This window comes from Chrysemys picta, chromosome 2 (genome assembly GCF_011386835.1).
Source record: "Chrysemys picta bellii isolate R12L10 chromosome 2, ASM1138683v2, whole genome shotgun sequence".
In the NCBI taxonomy this organism is placed as follows: Eukaryota; Metazoa; Chordata; order Testudines; family Emydidae; genus Chrysemys; species Chrysemys picta.
Window position 1 is genome coordinate 15,467,569 of NC_088792.1, and position 19,318 is coordinate 15,486,886.

The 19,318-nt window shown below is 42.9% G+C and overlaps 2 protein-coding genes across 5 annotated transcripts in view; one reads left to right on the top strand and one right to left on the bottom strand.

Annotated features, from left to right (window-relative positions):
* Nucleotides 1-16,446, bottom strand: part of TTC21A (tetratricopeptide repeat domain 21A) — a 60,725-nt gene extending 44,279 nt beyond the window's left edge. For 2 of the 3 annotated variants that reach the window (XM_005297144.5, XM_008163007.4), the window contains exons 1-4: nucleotides 16,305-16,446; nucleotides 10,145-10,274; nucleotides 7,908-8,021; nucleotides 4,274-4,440 (exon numbers count right to left, since the gene is read on the bottom strand). In XM_005297144.5, the coding sequence (XP_005297201.3) occupies nucleotides 4,274-4,440; nucleotides 7,908-8,021; nucleotides 10,145-10,274; nucleotides 16,305-16,331 (438 nt within the window). In that variant the 5' untranslated portion in view covers nucleotides 16,332-16,446. The remainder of the gene's footprint in view (nucleotides 1-4,273; nucleotides 4,441-7,907; nucleotides 8,022-10,144; nucleotides 10,275-16,304) is intronic. The other variant, XM_042859533.2, reaches the window with a different exon arrangement.
* An 82-nt stretch (nucleotides 16,447-16,528) lies between these two features.
* Nucleotides 16,529-19,318, top strand: part of GORASP1 (golgi reassembly stacking protein 1) — a 29,514-nt gene continuing 26,724 nt past the window's right edge. Inside the window, exon 1 of one of the 2 annotated variants that reach the window (XM_005297145.5) lies at nucleotides 16,529-16,710. In XM_005297145.5, the coding sequence (XP_005297202.1) occupies nucleotides 16,648-16,710 (63 nt within the window). In that variant the 5' untranslated portion in view covers nucleotides 16,529-16,647. The remainder of the gene's footprint in view (nucleotides 16,711-19,318) is intronic. The other variant, XM_005297146.5, reaches the window with a different exon arrangement.

The window sequence follows — 19,318 nt, forward strand, 5'->3', positions numbered from 1 at the left end:
AAATTATTTAAAGCCACAAAAGATATAATATCAGAAAGCAGCGTCACCTTTAGCCACACATAGCAATAACTGATGCAGCCTAATAACAATATACCTGTCTTTAAAATTACACCTTAAGCATAAAAGCATCCTCCTCACTACAATTCAATGAGCATTATGGCCAAGTGTCCAGCCAACCAAGAGGTGCCATTTAAGCACAATGAAGCACACCCTTCATGTCTTACCTTGATTATAAAATGGATTTTCGTTATTATTGACAGAAGAGAACTGACAGACCAAGATTCAAACATTTGAGGGGACTTCAACTATCCGGATATATGTTGGGAAAATAACACAGCGGGGCACAGACTATCCAACAAATTCTTGGACTGCATTGGAGACAACTTTTTATTTCAGAAGGTTGAAAAAGCTACTAGGGGGGAAGCTGTTCTAGACTTGATTTTAACAAATAGGGAGGAACTCGTTGAGAATGTGAAAGTAGAAGGCAGCCTGGGTGAAAGTGATCATGAAATCATAGAGTTTGCAATTCTAACGAAGGGTAGAAGGGAGAACAGCAAAATAGAGACAATGGATTTCAGGAAGGCAGATTTTGGTAAGCTCAGAGAGCTGATAGGTAAGGTCCCATGGGAATCAAGACTGAGGGGAAAAACAACTGAGGAGAGTTGGCAGTTTTTCAAAGGGACACTATTAAGGGCCCAAAAGCAAGTTATTCCGCTGGTTAGGAAAGATAGAAAATGTGGCAAAAGACCACCTTGGCTTAACCACGAGATCTTGCACGATCTAAAAAATAAAAAGGAGTCATATAAAAAATGGAAACTAGGACAGATTACAAAGGATGAATATAGGCAAACAACACAGGAATGCAGGGGCAAGATTAGAAAGGCAAAGGCACAAAATGAGCTCAAACTAGCTACGGGAATAAAAGGAAACAAGAAGACTTTTTATCAATACATTAGAAGCAAGAGGAAGACCAAAGACAGGGTAGGCCCACTGCTTAGTGAAGAGGGAGAAACAGTAACAGGAAACTTGGAAATGGCAGAGATGCTTAATGACTTCTTTGTTTCGGTCTTCACCGAGAAGTCTGAAGGAATGCCTAACATAGTGAATGCTAATGGGAAGGGGGTAGGTTTAGCGGATAAAATAAAAAAAGAACAAGTTAAAAATCACTTAGAAAAGTTAGATGCCTGCAAGTCACCCGGGCCTGATGAAATGCATCCTAGAATACTCAAGGAGCTAATAGAGGAGGTATCTGAGCCTCTAGCTATTATCTTTGGAAAGTCATGGGAGACGGGAGAGATTCCAGAAGACTGGAAAAGGGCAAATATAGTGCCCATCTATAAAAAGGGAAATAAAAACAACCCAGGTAACTACAGACCAGTTAGTTTAACTTCTGTGCCAGGGAAGATAATGGAGCAAGTAATTAAGGAAATCATCTGCAAACACTTGGAAGGTGGTAAGGTGATAGGGAACAGCCAGCATGGATTTGTGAAGAACAAATCGTGTCAAACCAATCTGATAGCTTTCTTTGATAGAATAACGAGCCTTGTGGATAAGGGTGAAGCGGTGGATGTGGTATACCTAGACTTTAGTAAGGCATTTGATACGGTCTCGCATGATATTCTTATCGATAAACTAGGCAAATACAAATTAGATGGGGCTACTATAAGGTGGGTGCATAACTGGCTGGATAACCGTACTCAGAGAGTTGTTATTAATGGTTCCCAATCCTGCTGGAAAGGCGTAACGAGTGGGGTTCCGCAGGGGTCTGTTTTGGGACCGGCTCTGTTCAATATCTTCATCAACGACTTAGATATTGGCATAGAAAGTATGCTTATTAAGTTTGCGGATGATACCAAACTGGGAGGGATTGCAACTACTTTGGAGGACAGGGTCATAATTCAAAATGATCTGGACAAATTGGAGAAATGGTCTGAGTTAAACAGGATGAAGTTTAACAAAGACAAATGCAAAGTGCTCCACTTAGGAAGGAAAAATCAATTTCACACATACAGAATGGGAAAAGACTGTCTAGGAAGGAGTACGGCAGAAAGGGATCTAGGGGTTATAGTGGACCACAAGCTAAATATGAGTCAACAGTGTGATGCTGTTGCAAAAAAAGCAAACATGATTCTGGGATGCATTAACAGGTGTGTTGTGAGCAAGACACGAGAAGTCATTCTTCCGCTCTACTCTGCTCTGGTTAGGCGTCAGCTGGAGTATTGTGTCCAGTTCTGGGCGCCGCATTTTAAAAAAGATGTGGAGAAATTGGAAAGGGTCCAAAGAAGAGCAACAAGAATGATTAAAGGTCTTGAGAACATGACCTATGAAGGAAGGCTGAAAGAACTGGGTTTGTTTAGTTTGGAGAAGAGAAGACTGAGAGGGGACATGATAGCAGTTTTCAGGTATCTAAAAGGGTGTCATAAGGAGGAGGGAGAGAACTTGTTCATCTTAGCCTCTAAGGATAGAACCAGAAACAATGGGTTTAAACTGCAGCAAGGGAGGTCTAGGTTGGACATTAGGAAAAAGTTCCTAACTGTCAGGGTGGTTAAACACTGGAACAAATTGCCTAGGGAGGTTGTGGAATCTCCGTCTCTGGAGATATTTAAGAGTAGGTTAGATAAATGTCTATCAGGGATGGTCTAGACAGTATTTGGTCCTGCCATGCGGGCAGGGGACTGGACTCGATGACCTCTCGAGGTCCCTTCCAGTCCTATAATCTATGAATTTTCAAAGTCAGTATTCTGGCAAATATTTGAATTAGCCATTGCACACAATCTTTGTTAAAAGAACAGGCGTACTTGCGGCACCTTAGAGACTAACAAATTTATTAGAGCATAAGCTTTCGTGGACTACAGCCCACTTCTTCGGATGCATATAGAGTGGAATAAATATTGAGGAGGGAATATTTATTCCACTCTATATGCATCCGAAGAAGTGGGCTGTAGTCCACGAAAGCTTATGCTCTAATAAATTTGTTAGTCGCTAAGGTGCCACATTTCAGAGTAACAGCCGTGTTAGTCTGTATCCGCAAAAAGAAGAACAAGTAGTCGCTAAGGTGCCACAAGTACTCCTGTTCTTTTTGCGGATACAGACTAACACGGCTACTATTCTGAAACCAATCTTTGTTAAAAGGATCATTCTCTGTTGGCAATGTATATGGATGAAACCAGAAAAAAAAAACCCAAATTCTTGTCTTATCCATTTAATTAGGAGTCAAAAGTATCAAATTCTCAGTGTGCAACACATCAACAGATGGATAAGAATTTTCAGAAAAAAAAAAAAACTCGAGTATATTTATTGAGAAATTTGGCTAGATTTGTCATCCACCTGTTGTGTATCAGTCAAAACTTCAATATATTAATATCCACACCTTGTGGCCTGGGTTGACATGTGACAGATGTGACCAGCCTGTCTAATTTTTTGCATTTTCAATATTGCTTCTGTGGCCAGACTGCTTTCTTCTGTAATGAAATCCATGGGAGAGAATTCAAGAGAAGGAAAAATCTTGAGTCCTCCCTGGCTGAATTCCTCCAAAAAATTTTTCATCAGAGTGTGGGGTTTGCCTCTCTATAGCACAGGCTGTTGGGCCTTCCCAGAAATTGCACAGATTCCAAGGTAATCTGCATAAAGGCTGTGTAATTATGGACTGGATCTGTGCCCAGTTACATCGAGTAACTCCACTGATGTCGGTAGAGTTACCTCACATTTACAGTAGAAGCTGGCCCATCATGACATACTTGTGTGATAGTTGTCCTACTTCACAGCATCGCGATGAAATAATTTGCTTCATTCATTTCAAGTCATTAACATCACACACACTAGTGTTTTGATCATCTGTGTACTGTGAAAATTGCTTCATCAGTTTTTACAAGTACTATATTTGTATACAGTAGTAATGTTTTTGTACACAAATGTATTTGCACACAATGATTAATGCCATTCCCATGTTTCATGGTAGAAACTCAGTATGTAGTTATTTTCCTTTGCAAAAAAATATTGATTTGGATTGAGGTGGAGACATTCACTTCAAACTGTTTTAAAAACAGCATCAAACAGCTCTCATCTCAGCTTGTGTATGAAACAAGATATTTACATCTAGGTAAATCTAAATTTTCTCAGCTCTCTGTGAGCTGAGGGGTGAAAACATTATCTACTATGTTTTGCCAGTTTATTTTTTACCATCTAATTAAAACTGTGATCACATTTAATTTTAAATATTGAGAACTTCAGCCAGACAGTTGTCTTATGGGTGAAAAACCTTTATATACATTACCTCTCTAGACCCATTAGATATTTTCAGCATTCTGTCAATGTATTCATTTGCTTTATCATTTTTACCCATCAGCCACAGAAACATTCCTGCATAATATAATGCATTAATTCCTGCAGTCTTCCGGGTTTCCTTTAATTTGTTTTCCAGTTCCAAAACAGCATCACGATCTGAAAGCAAATATCCCAACCAAAAATGTTTAAAACATATATAGAACTTATGTAATGCCAAAATATGGTATTTGGTAGCCAAATGAACCAAAGGCCCCAATCCTGCAAACACTTACACACGTGGATAACTTTTCATGTGGGTAGTTCCATTGAACTCAAAGCTACTCATGCAAGTAAGGGTTTGCAGATTCAGGGCATAAAATAGCAGGCGCTTTTCCTTTTAGAACTGGTATATTTTAACTGGAGTTATTTTTTGCATACAGACAAACTGAAAAAAGTAGGACATCATTCTCTATTACTGTAGGATCTATTCTCCCCATAACATGTGTGGGATTTGAGCCCAATTCTTAGAGGTACCTAGCATCCTACACTCCCATTCACTTTAACATGAATAGAAGGTGCTCAATATCTTTCTTCATATAACCCCAATTAGTTTTATTCTTAGCTCCCTGCCTTTTTCTCCCTGGTATTATGAAATAATCTTGCACGTTGCTTGGGAGATACCAAATACAATAAAACAGATTAATGTCTCCTGGAACTGTCCAAACAATTAGTGAAGGAACCAAGCTAGCTCTCCCACAAGACGTGCAATGGAACTCATAGTGGACTGTTTTGAGCACTATATCAAGAACTGGCCTAATCTAATGACAGTTTGTGAACAAAATTGTGAAAAAATAGATGGCACTGTCACAGACAAAATTCTCAACATTGGGCTTAAGAGAAATGTTGAACACATGCTGAGTACCCTGAAGCCTATTTCTGTAGCCTTGAACAAAATGCAGGGAAATAGCTGTTTTATTGCTGATGCTGTTGAAATTTGGAAGGAACTGAGTGAGATCTTAAAAAGAGAAATATGCAATGACAGAGTTAAATTACAAGCATTAAAAAAACGAATGGGACAAGCACTATCTCCAGCTCATTTTCTTGCAAATATTCTCAATAATCGGTACCAGGGTCAAACCTTAACTGCTGAAGAAGAGGAGTTGGCTATGACATAGACATCCTGCAATCATCCCTCCATAATGCCAACTATAATAAACTTCAGAGTTAAGGGTGAACCATTCAAGAAATATATGTTTGCTGATGATGTTTTAAAGTAAGTCACACCAGTGAACTGGTGGAAGTCATTTAAGCACTTGGATTCAGAGACTGTTGAAGTGATAATCTCACTTTTAACAGCAGTAGCTTATTCTGCCGGTGTAGAAAGAATATTTTCTTCCCCTTTGGACTAATTCATTCCAAATTGAGAAATCGTTTGGGACCTGAAAAAGCAGGAAAGCTTGTTTTTCTTTTCCAGATTATGAACAAACACGAAAATGAAGGTGAAGACAACTGAGTTAGCTGCAGAAGCCAATATTTTAAGTTTCCTCATGTTGACCTGGCTGACACAGTCGATTTAATTTTTATTTTGTGTTTTTAAATATTTCATTTAACTAAACCTGATTTTAAAAAACTTGAATGTTTAACTAAATAAAAAAAAAGTCACATGCTTGTTTTGTTAAAATATTCTATGTTTGCTGTTGAAGAAAATAATCCAGAATACATAATATTGTTGTTTTAGTTAAATAAAACAATTTAAATGTCTGTTTGGTGATGTTCTCCTCCTAATGCAGCATGGCAAGAAAATCCTCCAACTATTAATGATTAACCTATTGAATTGGAGATAGTTCACCTCCCAATGACTTCATAAATATCTGCTTCACTTACCTCTGAATCATTCATTTTCTGATATAGCTGTAAAACTAATCTGAAAAGTTTTCAAAATAAATCACTTTAAACATGGATAGTGTGTACCTTCTAAAAATGAAACCTACATCTGTCTCTGAATTGTGAATAATATGTATTAAGGTTATAACAACCAACAAGAATGCACTTTTATGTAGAAATCCATGATTAAATCAAGTCTTCCTGACTAGTGATTTAAATCACGATTTAAATCAAATCCACCCTGATTATTTTTGCATATTAATAAACTGAGAATTAGTGAGGTTCTACTATAAAACTGATATAGCACATTTTATCCCCAAGGATCCCAAAGTGCTTTATTAACTACATTCATGTGGCAATTATTAGCCTTTTTCTAAGGTCAGAGGACAACTACTAGTCAGAAAATGAGTGCACAATATGCTGCACAGAAGTAAGGATGTGTGTGTGGCGAGAAGGGAGGGATTATTCTGGCCAATGAAACCAAGGCAACTACCCACTCTTGCACAAGTACTATGGGACTGGTAATGTCCACAAGAGCAGACAGAATATAGGTTTTAAGATCTCATCTAAAAGATCCATACACCGCAAACTGCAAGTAACTCACTCACCTAATTTACAAGGGTGAAGGGTATAGTCAAACCAGGCAGGATTTAATGTAGGGAACTCCTAGGTGTTTCCTGGTTCTAGGAGAGTCTAATTATTTCCAACCTAATGCTTAAACAACCAGACCACCCTGAACTCAGACCAGTCCTGAAGGCTGTTGTTTTCAATAGTAAAAAAAGATGTGTTGTTCACAATAAGAAAGCTAATTCAAGGCAAGTAACTGTTTTACCTCAATGTAACTGGTCAAGGCATACCATAGGAGGTTTGTCCAGGGTATATGTCAGCTAGCTACATTATGGTAAAACTACTGTTTGCCTTGTCTTCATGAGGATTTTATAATGAGATAGTTATTTCATAAAAGACACACCTTGTTCCTTCGTGAAATCCCCAAGTTCTCCAATACCTAGCACGTATATAACGCTTTACAAGTTCAAAGTACTGTACAAACTAACTAATTAATTCTCAAAACAGCCTGGCAGGCAGATAAATGAGTGGTTGGGGGCAGGTTGCCCTTGTCAGCAGCGGCACCAACTTTCTCTAGCGCCGGTGGGTGCCTGCGCCCCCTCTGCCCCTTTTACCGCCCCGACTTCACCCCATTCCCGCCCCTGGCCCTGCCCCCATTCCAATCCCATCCCCAAAGTCCCTGCCCTAACTCCACCCCCTCCCTGTCCCTATTGCATCCCTTCCTCAAATCCCCACTCTGGCCCCGCCTCTTCCCCCAGCGCACAGCGTTCCCCCTCCTCCCCCGCGAATCAGCTGTGTCCCGGCGCAAGGGCTGGGAGGGAGGAGAAGCAGGACGCGGCAGTGCGCTCGCGGCGGAGGTGAGTTGGAGCAGGGCGGCGGGGCGGGGCCACGGGGTGCTCAGCACCCATCAATTTTTTTCCGTGGTGCTCCGGCGCCTATGCATCAGTCAGTTTAGCAATTAATGCAGCAATATTTCTTTTTGGTGCTATTCCTTTTAACAGTCAGTTAGAATCCTTTTAAAAGACATCAGTTAGGGCACATATATTTCCATAAAAATACTTTCAGGCTACTTTCCCCCTATGGTCTTCATTTGACCTAAATATGTGAATGCAGCACAAGGCTACTGATTTGGTCAACTTTCTGATTTTTGTAAGTTTGTGATGAATGACATTTAACAGATAAGAAAAACTCACCAACATTTTCACATATTTTGTGTGCATAAATGAGTGCTAAAAGGCAGCATAATGAAACATCAGAGTGGCATTTCCTGGCATTCTCTAGCTGTAAGATAGCATCTTGTATTTGGCCTGAAAAGACAATGCAGATAGCAGATTCACTAATTTTCACGTTTTAACGATCACTCAAAGAATTCGCTGTATACCCAGCTCGGAGACTCAGGCTAACTGAGCAGTACATTTTAATTACATGTCCTTGGCACTGGAGCTACCTTGTTCATATATGTATATTTAGTTTGCATCTAGCTTTGGGATCATTGGAACATTGAGGAATAATGTACTATGGGGGTATATTATGTGATCTAGGTTCAGGTCTCTCATTACTGGCCTGATTTGCTGTTTACTCCTGAGGGAATTCTGCGCCCCTGTGCAATGCAGAGTTTGCGGAAATTGACATTGTACACGCTGAATTTCCTTTACCTCACAGAAATGGGCTGCAGTGCTGCTAACCACCACTATGGGCCACTGGACTTGGCAGAGCCCGCCCAGTTTGCCTACATAGATGACACTGCTGGGGGGAGGGAGAGGGAGTTAGAGGGTTCCTGGCAGCTGCAGTTCCCAGCATGCCCTGAGGGAAGGCGAGAGCAGCGTGCAGGAAACTCTGTGAAAGCCTGGGACTCAGCATCAGGCTGTTTCTCTGGGCGGGAAGGGGGATGGGTGTCTGGACAAGGGGTGGGGGGCCCACAGTTGGGCTCTCCGGGGGTAGAGGTTTGGGTATTTAGGCTGGGGAGACTGCGTAGCTGGGTTCTGGGGGGGATGGGGTGTGGGTATCTGGCCTGTGGGGGCCCCACGGGTGGGCTCTGGGGAGGAGTGGGTTTGGGTGTTTTGACTGGGGGGGAGGGGTTGTGGGTGTCTGGACCCCCAGCTGGGCTCTGGGGTAGGGGGGAAGGGGGCAGAGAAATAGGAACTGGGTTGTCATAGGGGTTTCTTAACTCTCTACTCCTGGGGAAATTTTCGTGTGTGTCTGTGTTGTTACAGACATACTTGCTGACAGGTATGTTGAAATAAATTACCCAAATAATTGAAACTGGAGTGATTATGTACTGTTATTTTGACAAATAAAGTTTGCAGAATTTTAAAATATTGTGCACAGAATTTTTAATTTTTTGGTGCAGAATGCCCCCAGGAGTAGCTGTTATACAAGAGGCTCTGGAAAAAAAGAATTGCTCCAAGTTGAGCAGTTCCCTACTTCCTACTCACACACCTTCATTTTTTTTTCTTTGCAAGGGTGGAAATTAAGATACAATATAATTATCTGATTGATTCTTGGAGAAATGATGCAGTACATGTAGCAGGAAACTTGGTCTGAGTGCGGTATGCATATGATTGAATATTATCATAGTTTTGTCTTTTGCTGGCTCATAGAACTGTTTTGTTGTATTCTGGTGCCTTATATTACATTGAGCAATAACTTGGGTATATATGTGAAGACCTGCAAGCTTGTCCCAGAGATAATATTGGGAAGGGTATTATAAAAGGCGCCTGGGTCCTTTAATAACACCTGGAACTCTGAATGCAGTAAGGCTAGTTACAGAAATGACTTAAGAGTGTAAACAGCTAATAAACTGTTAAGAAACTTAGAGTCTGATACAGTAACATAAATGTTTAATATTGATTGGGGATAGTATCTCTCTTCTCTATCTGCTCTTTATTAGGTACCAGTATGAAGCAGTAGGAGCCATATGGACGAGCTGGTATTCAAACCACGCATATATGAAACCACAGAGCCTCGTTCAGCCGTGAGGCTGAAGTTGCAACTGCAGACTGACTGTCTTGGGAGAAGATGTTCTCTCTCCTGACCCCACTGACATGCCCAGCCCAGTTATACCAGCTTGGAACTGTGCTGGAAACAGAATTTGAGATTTAGGGATTGGCTACACAGGAAGGCAATATATTCCAGATAAGGCAATGTGTGTATTTAAGCCACTATAGTTATACCTATATAACTCCCTGCGTGGACATTCTTATTACAGTATAAACAGTACCTTTTTCTAGTTTAGTTTATCACTTTGGAAGTGGTTTAAATTAAACCTAGTGGGCCATCTATCTCTTCCTAAACATTTCTGTTATTGAAAAGTAAAATAATCCGTTTTAAACAAGAGAATAAAAAAAAAAAAACCACAGGTGGAAAGTGAAGTAAGTTCAATTGTTGCTTTTCCTTACCAATATAACAATCACCTCTTCTTTGTATTTACCTAAATGTAAGGTTCCATATGCCTTGAAAAACTGAAACACTGGATCATTGATGTATTTGTCCAGTTCTAAATTTGCAAATTGCCTTACATGGTTGAAATATTTTTCTTGCGCATAATATATAATATAAGCCTGGAGGGAGGAAGAGAGCAGGAAAATTATTTTTTATTTAAGTAATTGTATTCTTTTTAATTTGAAAAATATCTGAAATGAGGAAATTCTTTCACTAAAGAAAGGTTGTTGCTGCTGATTATTCATCATATTATGATCCTTAATTCATAAACTGTAAACCAGATATTGAGGTATCAGTATGACAGCAGAGAGACGGCTACAAAAGGCACAGAATATTTGTAAAAGTCATACTTTACATAATTTGTTAACACAAGAAAGGCTAAATGCTAACCCAAAAGACACTTATTGCTCTGTGCTGTTTCCCCCCCCCAGTTTGTATTATATCAGTTTGTGGGCTTAAAGCCTGATCCAGCGCTGCTGAAGCCAACATGAGTCCTTCCATCTACTTTAATGGATGCTAGATCAGGCTCTCAGATTGTAAACCCTCTCCAGGATGAGGATATATTTGAGTTTCAGGCCCATTTCATCCTTGATGTTTCTGGTCAGTCTAGCAAAAAAGGAGCCTAACAGTGTAAATGTGTTGGTTTTCATGACGCCTGTCAGTTGGAAGCCAGACAGAAATCACTAAATTTATTTCTACTGAAGTCATCAGTTTCCTCTGTTGGCTAGCTAATCAGCTCTCAGTGTGTAAATGGAATTACTCATTAATTTTTCCACTCTACTGCACACTGATAAATCCACAACTGGAGTAGTGTGTCCAGTTCTGGGCACCATGTTTCAGGAAAGATGTGGACAAATTGGAGAAAGTCCAGAGAAGAGGAACAAAATGATTGAAGGTCTAGAAAACATGACCTATGAGGAGAGATTGAAAAAACTGGGTTTGTTTAGTCTGGAGACAAGACGACTGACTGGAGACAAGAAGACTAAAAAGCCACTCCTAAGCGACCAGAGGAGCTAGCGAACAGGAGTGGCTAATAGGGGAGTTTGGCGAGGGAGTTCACAGGGAGAGTGTGAGCAGGGGCTAGATACACCTAACATTCTTTGCACTTAAAGGTCAAAACACCGCTTGATAAAAACAAAGCACCAACAAGGGAACAAGCTTCGGGAGGAAAAAGAGAATGCAGGCAGAAGTCCAGCAACAGAGTGGGAGCTACCCAGTTTATTGCCCCCAATGCAGCATGCATGATTACCTGCCCTATGGACTGGTGGCATACGTATGCATTCGGTGCAAGGAGCTCCTGGCCCTCAGAGACCGTGTATGGACTCTGGAGACCAGGGTGGCTGAGCTGGAGGAGCTAAGGGAGCAGAGAGGTACACAGTTGAGACTTTCCGGGACACAGTAGAACGGTCCCACCCCCAGTCTGACAGCCTCAGGGAAGGCTTGAGGAGGATGAAAGCCTCAGGGAAGGAGAACATCCAACTGGAGCAGAGGGAAACGATCCCATAGTTGGGACCCTCCTCCCAGATGATGATGTGGTATCCTCTCGCACTGAGGATACTTCTCCAGGGGAGGGAACTCCAGTTATTAGGAAGAGACAGGCATTAGTAATGGGCGATTCGATCATTAGAAAGATAGTTGGGTATGCAATGATCGTGAGAACCGCATGGTGACCTGCCTGCATGTTCCGAAGGTTGCGGATTTCTTGAGACATCTCAATGCTGGGGAGGAGTCGGTGGTGGGGGTACATGTAGGTCCAACAACATGGGGAAGGATAGGAGAGAGGTCCTGGAGGCCAAATTTAGGCTGCTAGGTAAGAAATTGAAGTCCAGGACCTCCATGGTAGCACTCTCTGAAATGCTTCCAGTTCCATGCACAGGGCCAGTTAGGCACGCAGAACTGCAAGGTCTCAATGCGTGGATGAGACGATGGTGTAGGGAGTAGGGGTTTAACTTTATTAGGAACTGGGGAAGATTTTGGGAGAGGGGGAGCCTATACAGGAAGGACGGGTTCCACCTAAACCAAAATGGAACAAGATTGCTGGCACTTAAAATTAAAAAGGTTGTAGAACAGTTTTTAAACTAAGGGCTGGGGGAAAGCCGACAGGTGCGGAGGAGCATGTGGTTCGGACATCCCTTAGGGGAGGATCTATAAATGGAGATTCCCTATGTCCTAATAAGGAGGAGAGGATGGAAAATGATAAAATACAGGGAGGATCTCATGAGAAACAGTCAAATTAAAAAAAGTTCCATTCAATTACATCATGCAATAGGAGACAGCCAAAAAATGACAAGTTTATATACCAATGCTAGAAGTCTAAATAATAAGATGGGTGAACTAGAGTGCCTAGTATTAAATGAGGATATTGATATAATAGGCATCACAGAAACCTGGTGGAATGAGGATAATCAATGGGACACAGTAATACCAGGGTACAAAATATATCAGAAGGACAGAACAGGTCATGCTGGTGTGGGAATGGCACTATATGTGAAAGCAAGCATAGAATCAAATGAAGTAAAAATCTTAAATGAACTAAATTGTGCTATAGAATCCCTATGGATCGTAATTCTATGCTTGAAAAATAAGAATATAGCAGTAGGGCTATATTACAGACCACCTGACCAGGATGGTGTTAGTGACTCTGAAATGTTCTGGGAGATTAGAGAGGCTATTAAAATAAAAAACTCAATAAATAATAATAATAATAATGGAGGATTTCAACTATCCCCATATTGACTGGGTACATATCACCTCAAGAAGGGATGCTGAGATAAAGTTTCTTGACACTGGACCGCTTGGTAATAGTGACCATGATATAATTAAATTTAACATCCCTGTGGTGGGGAAAACTCCACAGCGGCCCAACACTGTAGCATTTAATTTCAGAAAGGGGAACTACACAAAAATGAGGAGGTTAGTGAAACAGAAATTAAAAGGTACAGTACCAAAAGTAAAATCCCTGCAAGCTGCGTGGAAACTTTTTAAAAACACCATAATAGAGGTGCAACTTAAATGTATACCCCAAATTAAAAAACATAGTAAGAGAACCAAAAAAGAGCCACCGTGGTTAAACAACAAAGTTAAAGAAGCAGTGAGAGGCAAAAAGGCATACTTTAAAAAGTGGAAGATAAATCCTAATGAGGAAAATTGAGAAGAGCATAAACTCTGGCAAATGAAGTATAAAAATAAAATTAGAAAGACCAAAAAAAGAATTTGAAGAATAGCTAGCCAAAGACTCTAAAAGTAATAGCAATTTTTTTTTAAATACGTCAAAAGCAGAAAGCCTGCTAAACAACCAGTGGGGCCACTGGATGAGATGCTAAAGGAGCACTCAAAAATGATAAGGGAGAAACCAAATGAATTCTTTGCATCGATCTTCACTGTTGAGGATGTGAGGGAGATTCCCAAACCTGAGCCATTCTTTTTGGGGACAGTCCGAGGAACTGTCCCAAATTGAGGTGTCATTAGAGGAGGTTTTGGAACAAATTGATAAACTAAACAGTAATAAGTCTCCAGGACCTGTTGGTATTCACCCAAGAGTTCTGAAGGAACTCAATCAAATGTGAAACTGCAGGACTACTAACTGTCATCTGTAACCTATCATTTAAATCAGCTTCTGTACCAAATGACTGGAGGATAGCTAATATGACGCCAATTTTTTAAAAGGGCTCCAGAGGTGACCCTGGCAACTACAGGCTAGTAAGCCTCACTTCAGTACCGGACAAACTGGTTGACTCTATTGTAAAGAACAAAATTGTCAGACACATAGATGAACATAATTTGTTGGGAAATAGTCAACCTGGTTTTTGTAAAGGGAAATCATGCCTCACCAATCTACTAGAATTCTTTGAGGGGGCCAACAAGCACGCGGACAAAGGAGATCCAGTGGATATAGTGTATTTAGATTTTCAGAAAGCCTTGACAAGGTCCCTCACCAAAGGCTCTTAAGCAAAATAAGCAGTCATGGGATAAGAGGGAAGGTTCGCTCATGGATTGGTAACTGGTTAAAAGATAGGAAACAAAGGGTAGGAATAAATGGTCAGTTTTCAGAATGGAGAGAGGGAAATAATGGTGTCCCCCAGGGATTTGTATTGGGCCCAGTCCTATTTAACATATTCATAAACTATCTGGAAAAAGGAGTAAACAGTGAGGTGGCAAAATTTGCAGATGATACAAAACTACTCAAGATAGTTAAGTCTCAGGCAGACTGTGAAGAGCTACAAAAGGATCTCACAAAACTGGGTCACTGGGGAACAAAATGGCAGATGAAATTTAATGTCGATAAATGCAAAGTAATGCACATTGGAAAACATAATCCTAACTATACATATACAATGATGGGGTCTAAATTAGCTGTTACCACTCAAGAAAGAGATCTTGGAGTCATTGTGGATAGTTCTCTGAAATCATCCACTCAATGTGCAGCGGCAGTCAAAAAAGCGAACAGAATGTTGGGAATCATCAAGAAAGGGATAGATAATAAGACAGAAAATATCATATTGCCTCTATATAAATCCATGGTACGTCCACACCTTGAATACTGCGTGCAGATGTGGTTGCCCCATCTAAAAAAGATATATTGGAATTGGAAAAGGTTCAGAAAGGGGCAACAAAAATGATTAGGGGTATAAAACGGATTCCGTAAGAGGAGAGATTAATAAGACTGGGACTTTTCAGCTTGGAAAAGAGGTGACTAAGGAGGGATGTGATAGAGTCTATAAAATCATGAGTGGTATAGAGAAAGTAAATAAGAAAGTGTTATTTACTCCTTCTCATAATACAAGAAGAAGAGGCCACCAAATGAAATTAATAGGTAGCAGGTTTAAAACACACACAAGAAAGTATTTTTTCATGCAACGCACTGACAACCTCTGGAACTCCTTACCAGAGGGTGTTGTGAAGGCCAATACTATAACGGGGTTCAAAAGGGAGCTAGATAGATTCATGGAAGATAGGTCCATCAATGGCTATTAGCCAGGATGGGCAGGAATGCATGACCGGGTGGTCCCTACCCTCTGTTTGCCAGAAGCTGGGATTGGGTGACAGGGCATGGATCACTTGATGATTACCTGTTCTGTTAATTCCCTTTGGGGCACCTGCCATTGGCCACTGTCCGAGGACAGAATACTGGGCTTGATAGACCTTTGGTCTGACCCAATATGGCTGTTCTTACATACTTATATGACAACAGTTTTCAAGTATGTAAAAGGTTGTTACAAAGAGAAGGGTGCAAAATTGTTCTCAACCTCTGAGGATAGGACAAAAAGCAATGGGTTTGAATTGAAACAAGGGAAGTTTAGGTGGGAAATTAGGAAAAACTTCAAAACTGTCAGGGTAGTAAAGCCCTGGAACAAATTACCTAAGAAGGTTGTGGAATCTCCATCACTGGAAATTTTTCAAGAACTGGTTGGCCACCTGCCAGGGATGGTCTGTTATTACATAGTCCTGCCTTGATTGCAGGGGATTGGACTAGATGACCTCTTGAAGTCCCTTCCAGTCCTACAATTTTATGATTCTATGATTACATACAGCAGCTAAGAGGAGAAGAATCAGGCCTGAAATGCACACTAGGAAGGGATTTGGAAGAGAAGACAGCACCTGGCCGGCAGGAACAGGGCCACTCTCCCGGCCTTGGGGGCAGCAGGCAGGGTAGAAAGCCTGCAGCTGCGGGCGGGCCGGGGGAGGGAAGAGAAGAGCCCTGTGGAGTCAGGGTGGAGTAGAGGAGTGGGGCTGGGCAGGGGGGACGGAACGCAGCATTATGAAAGTTTATAGGTGGGGCTGAGGAACATGAATCTGCTGGGGAATTTGCCAGGGAGGCGATTCAAGGCCGGAGTGACACGGGTGCGGAGCACACACCGGCAGGGCCGGTCAGGTCAGGCGAGACTGGGGGAGGAAGAAGCTCGGATGGGGGCGGGAGGAAGAGCCCGGAGATTGATGCCTATGAGCCCCCTCCCGATCCCCCACGTACCACACCCGCCCTCGTCTCCCGCTTCCCTCTGCGGAGCGCCCGGTCACGGGGCTCGGCATCACCCGCGCCCCTGCCTGTCTCTCGTTCTCAGCCGCGCCCCGTTCGTGCCCCGGAGCAAGCGCTCCCCTCCCGCCAGCTGCCGGCCCCCGACATCGCTCGCGGCCCGGGGCGCGGCCTGTACCATGGGCTGAGGGTCGCGCTCGGTCATGGCGGCGGCTCGGGCGCCTCGCTGGGGCAGGCGAGCGGGGCGGGGGGCTCGTGAGCCAGCTGAAACTAAACGGCTCCAACCACCGCCGGCCGCGTCCTGAGTTACCAGTAACCCCGCCCCGTTACTAAGCGCGTCTCTTGTCACGTGACAAGGTCGTAGCCTATCTGCGACCAGAGGATAGCCCCACCCTCCACCCAGGCTTGAGCAGCCGCTCAGATCGGTCGGTTCGGCACTCGCTTGATCGGGTCTGTGGTGTTGGCAGTGCGGAGGTGGCGGCCCCGGAGCCTTGCGCGGCCCCCGCTCCCGGAGTGCGGCGATGGGGCTGGGCTCTAGCTCTGAGATCCCCGACGGGGGCGCTGAGGGCTTTCATGTGCACGGGGTAAGGAGCGGGGGATCTGCCCCGGAGTCCTGGGAGGGGACCGGATCTGGCCCCGGGTAGGGGCTCGGGGTGACCGGGATCTGGCGCCGGGGAGGGGCTGGGGGGGGACCGGGATCTGGTCCCGGAGAGGGGATGGGGGGGGGACTATTAGCCAGGACGGGTAAGGAATGGGGTCCCTAGCCTCTGTCTGTCAGAGGGTGGAGATGGATGGCAGGAGAGAGATCACTTGATCATTACCAGTTAGGTTCACTCCCTCTGGGGCACCTGGCATTGGCCACTGTTGGTAGACAGGATACTGGGCAAGATGGACCTTTGGTCTGACCCGGTACGGCCTTTCTTATGTTATACAGGACTGGGGGGGTGGGGTGGGAAATGGACAATGGAAATACCCCAGGCAAGTTCCACCCCAAAATGCTACTGAGCATTAAATGTTGTCAGACTTCGCAGACATGTTAAATATTTGCCATACTGGCTTGTGCTGGTGTCTCCCCCCTTCCGAGCCTCCACCTGTTCCCTTCTTTCTCTGGAAGAACAGCATGGCAATCATTTAACTCAATTTTAAGGCATCAGCTGGATGTTTGTACATCTTAAATTTACTGGAGTTAAAGGAGGGGTTTGGCCTGATCTTCCTATTTAACTCTCCAGGCAAAATTAGTACATCCTAATTGTTTTATGATGCACTATATATATATATATATATACACACACACACACACACCGAGGGGCAATAACGTCTCCCCATTATCCTTGCAATCAACTTTAATTATAAAAACCTAGTTTTGCTTTCCTATAACTATGGATTGGAAAACAGGCTTGACCTGAAATTTGTTGGATTTACACTGAAAGTGAAGAAGAATATTTACGTAAATTTTGATGAATTTTCTTCAAATGGTTCCTGAGTTACAGGTAATCTTAAAAATTACCTTGATATGAGCTTTGACTTCTTTCTAGTCATTTAATATCCTCTTCATTCCTCTTGTCCTGGTGTTCAGAATCAGTCATTAAGTGGCATTAATTCTTTTTAACATTACAAAGATGCACCATTCTAGACAGGAATTAATCTCTGCTTAGACCATAAGATAATACATTTGAGGAAATTGGTTTCTCCCGGCAGTCCTTAACAATTATTTTGTATGGCATGATGCCAGCAGATGTGTTGTTTTGAATGTGTGTCTTGGAGCATAAATGTCAGGCAAAGATGTTGTTGATAGGCTAATTTGCATAACACTGCACCTGCCTTTTAACTCTTGGTATATGGCAACCTCACAATATAAGAGTTCACATATTATTGTTACATGCTTCTCTACAGTTAATCAGCTGTTCACATGTTTCAGTAAAGAAGCTGTACACTATCCACAAGAATAGAGTACAGTTTTAGGCCAGTGCATCAACTATCTGTATGTAATCTGCTTTGCCTTTGTCCTCTGCTGTGTTTATGGAGTCTGGAGAGGCCTTGGCTCCTGAAGCACATTTCTGGATGGAATAAAAACAAATGTATATTTATTCAACTCCTCCTTATATCAGGAATAACATGATTTTTAGCCTCCTGATCTCAAACGTGATTATCATTTATTAATCATTAACAAAGTGCTCACCCCTGTAGAGGAGACAAAAGCAGTCCCTACCCCCAAGAAACAAATAGAGCAGAACTTTCAATGTTGTTTTACCATCTAGAGTAGGTAAAGAGGAGGGCTCCTTATTGTCAATAGTCTGTGTCAGTGGTGACTGGTGTATAGAGTGTGTTATGGTACTGCCCCCAACAAAGTAGGCAAGTGCACACTTTGTATTTTTTAATTTGGATATATACGGATGTGTGTGTGTACATGTGAATCACAGCGTATTTAGTGACATACACATACTCTATAGATAAAATGTGTACAATAATAAAATAATATGTAACCCTTCTGCCAGGCCAAGTTGATAGCAGCAAGGGCCGGGTTCAGTACATAGGGGTCCCTTCCCAACAGCGTGACACAGAACCAGCTCGAGCCCCCACCCAGTGACCTGGGAAAATCTTACACAAACCCCTAGGCGCCTCGAAGAGGCAATATTTCCCCTCTCGCAAGCACAGAGCCTCGGTGTAGCAGAAAATGTTTAATAACATGAGGTAAACGACATAGCATTAAATTGGGAAAACACCACAACTAGAGTTCATAGACCAAACCATGAGCGAAGACCCACCCCAGCAAATTGGGCCGTGTCCTCTCCCGTGGGTTCTTGAAACCAGCGACCCAAGAATCACCAAAGTCCCAAAAGTCCACCGATCCCAAAGTCTCTTGGGTCCAGCAACCCAAGAATCACAAAAGTCCCAAAAGTCCGACAACCCCCCAAAGTCTCTGTCCCTGATCAGTGCAGCCCCAGAGTTCAAAAAGGGGGGGGTGAGCAGGGTGTTAAGGGGCACCTTACGTGATCCGAGGCCAACCCGGCTGCTTCTCCGTGGGGTTCCACCGCAGCCTTAGCACGAACTGCTCCACTCCACCCGCAGTCCCACTCCTGCCGTCCCACGAACTGCTCTGGCAGCTGCTCCGCTCCGCTCCGCTCCGCTCCGCTCCGCTCACCGACCTGTGAGCCGCGCCGCGCCGCTCCGCTCCGCTCACCGACCTGTGAG